Genomic DNA, 8,430 nt, shown 5'->3' with positions numbered 1-8,430 from the left:
GTTATTTGCAAGGCTTCCTCAGACAACCACTTTGCCTTCTTGATTTCTTTTTCTTTGAGATGGTTTAGGTCACCACCTCCTGTACAATGTTATGAGTATCTGACAGACCCTCAGCATCAACAATGGGAACAGGACTGTTCAATCTTGTGTTTTGAAATCACTTGAATTGCTATTATTCATGATGGCTATTATTTTTCTGACAAATGAAACAAAAAATAGTGTTTAGTCTCTGTCTACGACTTTGTAGCCGTAAGGATAAGGAACGAGGGTCACTTATAGAATAGAGTGAGGGGCTGGATAATTCTGGAAACCACATAATTCTGAACCAATAACTTCTTAAAACTTAATTTCGTCGTCATGTCCCAGCCCGGGATACCCGCCTCTGGCGGCTCCTCCACCGGCCTCCAGGCCCAGAACGGGGCCGCCTCGGCCTCGGGGTCTCCCTACACGAATGGTCCTGTCCAGAATGCCCTGATGTCTTCACAAGTGTCAGTGAGCCAAGGGTATAATTCTCAGCTTCCAGGATCCTACCCTCATCTAATACCAGCAAAGACCTTGAATCCAGTCTCCGGACAGTCTAACTCTGGTGGTTCCCAGACTGTTTCTCCATTAAGTAATTATCAGGGACCTGGACAAGCTCTTTATGGACCACCTGTGGCCTCTCATCCAGTGACACCTTCACTCCGTAGTGGTCCTAGTCCCCAAATGCCACTACCTACTTCTCAGAACCCAGCTGCTACACCAATGCCTTCCGGTAGCTTTCTTCCTGGAGCCAGTGTATCATCACCTTCGAATTGGCAGTATAACTATTTGTCACAGACAAACCATTGTCCTCGTGCGTCATCCCAACCAACCATGACTGGGAATACAAATTTGATGAGTCCTCAATATGTTTCTTCTGGAGATTCTTCACTTCAAAACAACATCATAAAATCAGGGTCTGCACTGCCCTTAGCGAATCCACCTCTGCCTACTACTTTTCAACCAGGAGCTCCTCTTGGCCCCCCTCCAACTGGAGGACCACCTCCAGTGAGGGCCCTTACTCCTCAGAAATTGACACCTAGAACTGTGCCCCAGCCCTCATTTAATTCAACTAGCAACCAAGAAGGTATTATATCAAATACCAATAATGGATCTATGGTGGTTCACAATAATTATGATGAAATTGAAGGCGGTGGCTTCTTGGCAACATCACAGCCTACTACTAAGAATCCCACAATGAGCCGAAGTGTTGGATATTCATATCCCTCCTTACCACCCGGTTATCAGAACACAGCACCACCTAGTACAACAGGAGCAGGACTACCACCCTCTTCCTTGAATTACCCAAGTGGTCCACAGGCTTTTACTCAGTTATATTTCTTTAGACTCCTTTAGGTGCTAATCATTTAACTTCAAGTATGAGCGGATTAAGCCTACATCCAGAGGGGCTAAGAGTTATCAATCTTCTTCAAGAAAGAAACATGCTTCCATCGACACCTTTGCAGCCTCCAGTTCCAAATTTGCATGAAGATATCCAGAAGCTGAATTGTAACCCAGAGTTATTTCGCTGCACACTGACCAGCATTCCTCAGACTCAGGCCTTACTGAATAAAGCCAAACTTCCTCTGGGACTGCTGCTTCATCCTTTTAAAGACCTAGTGCAATTGCCTGTGGTTACCTCTAGTACAATTGTGAGATGCCGTTCATGCAGGACATACATCAACCCTTTTGTCAGCTTTCTTGATCAAAGGAGATGGAAATGTAACTTATGTTACCGAGTTAATGATGGTATGTTTTTTAAATTAATATTATTGTATTCATTGTAGGGAAATCGGATAATATAAATGTAAAGTTAAAAAAGCAAAAAAAATTTTAAAAACCTCCTGTCTTATTTATGTGTAATCCTTCCACTCATATATAACTTCTTTTCACTTTTTTTTCAGGCATTTATACTTATATATAAATGATTACATATTTCTTAAGCAAAAAATATGGTAATATTACTTTGATACCATTTTTTTACATTTACTATATTGGGCATATAACAAATGGCATTATTATTTAAGCCTATAATTTAAGAAATATTTTTATTTAGAAATTGTCCCATGCCTTTTCTCTAGGGTGAAAGAAAATAAGTCCACAGAATAGCTGCCATTAGCTTCATTCACTGCTGTATGAAGGGAGGTGGGCAGTGCTAGAAGGTTAGTTGAATGTAGTTTTTTCAGTAATTGATGAGGAGGAGATATCCTTCAGTAACTGTTTCACTATTTATATATTAAGAAATATCACCTAACAACATTCTATTAGGATTAGAGAAGGAAAAAGGGCATTCTGATATCCACATTGAAAATTAAGTTTTCAATTTTTCTAAAAATCTGTTTAGAAGGAGATTTCATTAAGCATTGGGAAATAGAGGAGCTTCTGAGATTTTTGAAAACCACGTTTACTGTTTGTGTTTTTAGAGTAGATGAAAATGAGGGTAGAAAAAAAGCATTCTTTTTACTCTGTAATAATTCAGAAAATATATGTATGTATAGTGTTTAGTATACCTTTAAAATCTTATGTATATGTGTTTTGGTATATGAAGTTAAATTGTAATAAAAGTTGAAGTCACTTTCATAAAAAAAAAAAAAAACTTAATTTCAAGATTGCAGCAAGAATGGCTAAACAAGGAAGCATGTGTTCTTCCTCCATAAAACCAGACTTCGGCAGTGAGTGGTTACTGTATTTCTTTAAAATGTAACAGCAAATATTATATAGGTGTTAGAATTCAACTCAAGCTTTAGAAGAAATCATAAATTTATTTTAGTCACTTGTTTAACTGAACCCCAAATGGCCTTTCAGATAGTATAATAATGTTTTTAAGCAGATGAGATTATTTTAAAATGGACATATGCTGGAATTATAGCCTCTTTCAAGAAGGTGATACCACATGCAGTCAGTAATGACATATCCATTTCAGTTAGGTCTGATAGGGTCTATATTAACACAAGTTTTAAGAAGAAAAAGAACATAGGGAGGGGACATGTGTGTACCTATGGCTGATTCATGCTGATGTACGGCCAAAAGCATGATATTGTAAAGCAATTATCCTTCAATTAAAAATAAATAAATTTTAAAAACCAATAACAACCACAGCAGGTATCAACACCGTATTCCAACTGAGGTCCTACTGCTGCTGAAAACCTGAGGGTGTGGAAAGCTCAAGGAGGCAAGTTTAAGAGACGCTATGAAGGAAGAGGGGACTGGTAAGGAGAAATGAGAGGACACACCCCCCAAGTCAACTCGAGATGAAAGAAAGTACGACAGTAAGTGTTGTGGAATACGGATCTCAGTCCTTGGACCTAATAAGAAAGTGGCTTAAAATAACTGGGCCTGGAATCGGAGCTTCCAAAACTCACGGTTGGTGGGACATAATCAGATTAACAGAGGCAGGAAAGATCCAACTTTAAAATGTGAGAACCTATTTTCAGGGCAGGAATAAAAACGTAGACACAGAAAATGGCCTTGTGGACATGGGAAGGTGGCGGGAGAGAGCGGGACGAATGAAGAGACTAGCATGGACATAGATACACCAGCATGTGTAAAATAGAGCGCTAGTGGGCGGAGGCTGTGTAGCACAGGGAGCTCAGCTCGCTGCTCTGTGATGACCTGGACAGGTGGGATTGGGTGTGGGGGTAGGAGGGAGGCTCAGAAGAGAGGGGGTTGTATGTCCTTAAAGTTGATTCAAGTTGTTGCAGGTCAGAAACTAACACAATATGGTAAAGCGATTCTCCTCCAATTAAAAATGAATTTAAAATAAAAAAGATAGGAAAAATGTATACATATATAGCTGATTTACTTTGTTGTACAGCAAAAACTAATATAACATTGTAAAGCAATTATACTTCAATAAAAAAGTAGAAAAACAAACAAAAAATGAAATAAAGGGGAAAATATGAAGAGGGAAAGGATTAAAAAAAAGAACATAACACTAGCCTTCCTTTATGGATATATGATGGAATTATAGTCTTTTTCAAGAACTATGCAGAATAAATATTCTACAGAGAATCTACTTTGGTATACACAGGTATATTATCCTAAATAAAATATTTTGCTCACAAGTACTCTATTTAAATATATTCATAAATGCATAGTAAATCAATTTTTAATATACTAATTTCAGTCCAGAACTATTATAAATTAAATTCAGACGTAATTAAAGGGGGGGACCTCAAACCTTGGGCAGTGATTCTTCACTTTTATTCCATGTAGCACATTTCTAATAAGTCCATAAAAAGGCTATTCAAGACGCCCAAGGCAGAATCTAATCTGAGCGCACAGAACATTTTCCGTAGTCTTCCTGTTGGAGAACCTATATAAAATTTCAAGAAGATGGGCCTGAGGAAAAAATGATGTGTCCAGCAGGCAAATTTATCCTAAATCGGTGTTTAAAGCGGTGCCTAAATTGGTACCTAATTAATAACGTGCTCACTAATCACCTGGGTCTCTTATTAAAGTGCAGACTCTGATTCAGTCAGCCTGGGGGTGGCCCTGAGATTCTGCGTCTCCCGCAAGCTTGCAGGGAATGATGCTGACGATGCCCGCTTTAAGAAGCGAAGTCCTAAACCGTAATCCACATCACAAGCAAACAGACAATGACATTTTACTTCCCCAAACGTCATCTTCTTGTTTAGACATATACAAGTGGAGATTTTGGCGGACTTGGAAACATTTTACATTTCTGCAAACTGAAGTTCTATTTAGAATATTTTCATTGCCCTCAAAAAGAAGTGGCATGAGAAGCAAAGAGAAAGAAGAATTACTCTTTTCTTTAAATTTTTTTTAAGTTAAAATGTCATCTGAAAGGATAACATAAATCATCGAGAGCAGAGAAAAGCAAAAAGAAGGCTTGAGTAGGATAACCTTGAGTTAAAGAACCACGGCAGGAGAGTAAAAGGCGTTACAAAGGGAAGATGAATCAGTCCAGCCTCAGAGGTACTGCCGTCAGGGGTGGGGCTGGCCCAGCCTCCGTGGGTAACCTTGGTATGGGGTATAGGGTACGGGGGAGATTAAGTCTTAAGTACTTCAGGCTCAAAGTATTCACAGAGGCCTGCAGTTGCCTAATCAAATTGCTCTTATGTCTTTGGATCAGCATTACATTACCCCACAGGGAATTTAAATACAACATAAACATGTATTTAAATGAACTTAGAAGAAAGCTTGCTGTCCCGTCTCCCGTTTTAATTAGATATGTCTTATATAAGAAACATATACATGCAGACTCTGTGGTTTTCCTGGCAAGGCTACAGCCCTAAGTAAATCCACTACAGCATTATTTTGTTTGCTTTTTTCCCTTAATTAAGTTTTTAAAGTTTCCTTAGCTCTCTGTGTGGCTGCTTCAGCTTAGGCAGCCGGGTTTGTGGTGAAGGGTTAGGAGAGCACATACCAGCCTCCTCGTATGGCCCTTCCTCCTGTAGAGCTCAATGAGAAAGCAAGAGAAAAAAAGAGGGCAAAACCTCCCAGCTGTGCAATACATGCCCTTCACGGAACCCCCCTTATTTCACCTAAGAAAAGCCCATTATTTTCCAACCCTATTGACAGAATGGGAGACACTCAAAACCCTTAACATTGAGTACATGGCCAGCCTTCTACGGCTTATAGAAAACAAGGACAGTGTCCAATTTTCTAGTGCCAATGTACTAGAATATTTCACTGGGCCCCGTGCTATCTTCACCATAGATCCCTGGCCTGGAGGCTCCTCTGCAGGCCAATTTCAGAGGTGGTAATCACATCTCAGCAAATGCACAGGACTCTGACTTCTTTTATTCAAGTCTCAGCCAGGAAGGCAAGGTCTGACAAATGGTCACGCGCTGAACAGCTGTCGGATTATTACCAGAAGGCTGAATGGCCTCAAAACGTCCTGAGTTTTTGCATTTTTGTTGTGGATTTGGTTTTGAGTTTTCACATTAGACCTGCACACTGCTAAAACAGAGAGCAAAAATGAACATGTGTATAATATGAGTTGTGTGTTGATATAGCAGGCTCCAAATGTGTGATTAAGTGAATGGTGACTCATATAAAATATAGGTATATGTTTACATACCATGTTTGTGTCTTAAGGCTACAGCAGAGAAGAAGACTTAATAAATCTATATGCATGTGTGCATGCTAAATCACTCCAGTAATGTCAAACTCTTTGTGACCCCACGGACCGTAGCCCGCTAGGCTCCTCTGTCCACGGAATTCTCCAGGCAAGAATACTGGAGTGGACTGCCATGCCCTCCTCCAGAAGATCTTCCCAACCAAGGGATTGAACCCATGTCTCTTACATCTCCTGCATTGGCAAGTGAGTTCTTTACCATTAGTGCCTCTTGGGAAGCCCATAAATCTATACAGTATTCTTTAATTTATGCTTCTGTTCTTCAGGTTATGCACTTGGTTTAAACAAATTAGAATTTATACATGAACATAGATGTATATAGAAAAGAAGATGACAAGAAATATGAAAGTGTTAGTCACTCAGTCATGTCCAACTCTTTGCGATCCCATGGACTGTGTAGCCCACCAGGCTCCTCTGTCCATGGAATTCTCCAGGCAAGAATACCGGAGTGGGTAGCCATTTCCTTTTCCAGGGGATCTTCCCAATCCAGGGATCAAACCCGGGTCTCCTGAATTGCAGGCAGATACTTTACCATCTGAGCCACCAGGGAAGCCCATGGAAGAAATATACTTACATGATAAAGGTGATTACCTTTGAAAGGTAAAATTAAAGGTGATTCTTTTCATTATGTGTCTCTTCTCCTCTCCCCCTAAATTTCTGAAATCTGTATGCAGAGCCATTTAAAACCAAAGCAAGCAAACATAAAAGACTATTCCACAAGCAGAAGCATGATTAATGATTTCTCTTATTGATACTTGTTCCACAACTATTTTATATAGATTACTTAATTCAGTCATTCAACACAATTTATTAGGACTCTCCTATGTCCCAGGCGCTGTGCTTGGCATGAGAATGCACTATTATACATACATGTTTTTATCAAACAAGTATTAGCCAAATGCTCTTCACTAACCTACGGAAAAGTGTTAGAAATGTAGGCTCCAACTTACATCTGATCCTCTAATAAATTTCTCCTTGTTCTCCACCATTCTTTATTTTTTAAATTTTTAATTGGAGGATAATTCTTTACAATCATTATGTTGGTTTCTCCTGTACAACAATGCAAATCAGCCATATGTATGTGTGTGTCTGTATATATATATCCCCTTGCTCTAAAGCTTCCCTCTCCACCGTTTCTTAATGTCACTGAGAGCAGACTCACTCTAAGGAAACTTTATCACTTTGTTCTGATCTTTAGTGAAAGTAATGTTCCTTGATCCTGCCAACGTAACTGCCTTTAGCCATGGGAAAACACAAATGTACAGGCCTCGTGTCCATCTTTCTGTGGCTCTGTGCCAAGGAGCAGTAATGGTACAGCAGTCCCCACACCCCTTTAGGTAGGGACACGCTTGAAGAGACGGCCTGTGGACCCCCTGCTCCTCTCCCTTCTGAAGACACTCATATTTAGGAAGCCCCCAACGAAGGCTCTGTGAGACCAGGCTCATCAAACAGGATAAACAAAAACTGATTAAACGCTCAAAGACCAAAGTCTGGAAAAGATGCTTAGCTAGTTAAATACAGATCTTCAAAATGGAACTTTTGTGTATGCCCCAGGTTCCAGAAGAAACCACTGTGATTAACAACTTCCAGCTAACATTTAAAGTCTAATGTAGCTAAGTGGTGTGCCTTCACTGTCTAGGTGTAGCGTGTTATTTAAAAACATCTGCTGCCAAGCCCACCCTGCTGCTTTCCACAACAGACAGCATATGAAAAAATTTCTTGAACGGGCATTCATGGTCCTTAATATACTGATGACAACTCTTGTTCCTCACACTCTGTGTCTGCAAGACCTTTCACTCCAGTCAATCGGCATAACTAGCAAGGCCTAGAATATGCCTCTCTCTTCCCCTTGTCTCTCTTTTTTTTTAATTAAAATATGTTTTTAATTTAAACATATTTAATTAAAATATGTTCCCCTTGTCTCTTAATCTCAAAAGATTTCTTTTCTCCATTCTATCCATTCTTCAGGGGACATTTATTTCTTAATGAGAAACTCCCTAAGAGGACTTGAACCTCCAGATTGCCCCCTATCCTTGGACTCCACTATGCTTCTCTCTATAGAGCTCATGAGGCCATGAGTGGGACTAAGGGGTAAATGGCTGGGATTGGGTGAGATGGTCAGGTCAGTCCCCAGTCCACACACTCTCAGAGCATCTTCTCTCTCCAGCTCCTTACCACTCAGTACTGCTGTTTTGGTTTTGCTTATCTTTAGCCTGCATAAGACAGCCCATCTAATAGAGAGCTTAGATGGATCTTCAATGGGATGTAGGGTCCTTTTGTGTTACAGAGCATGTGACGAGTAACCA

The 8,430-nt window shown here is 40.0% G+C and overlaps 1 protein-coding gene across 1 annotated transcript; it reads left to right on the top strand.

Moving 5' to 3' along the window:
- Positions 1-331: 331 nt before the first annotated feature.
- On the top strand, positions 332-1,392 carry LOC100139363 (protein transport protein Sec24A-like). Its single transcript, XM_024990986.2, has one exon. It carries the CDS (start codon positions 358-360, stop codon positions 1,375-1,377), a length of 1,020 nt encoding a protein of 339 aa, XP_024846754.1. The 5' UTR covers positions 332-357; the 3' UTR covers positions 1,378-1,392.
- Positions 1,393-8,430: the final 7,038 nt, after the last annotated feature.

This window comes from Bos taurus, chromosome 4 (assembly GCF_002263795.3).
Source record: "Bos taurus isolate L1 Dominette 01449 registration number 42190680 breed Hereford chromosome 4, ARS-UCD2.0, whole genome shotgun sequence".
Classification (NCBI taxonomy): Eukaryota; Metazoa; Chordata; class Mammalia; order Artiodactyla; family Bovidae; genus Bos; species Bos taurus.
This window is presented reverse-complemented; position numbering and strand designations above follow the sequence as displayed.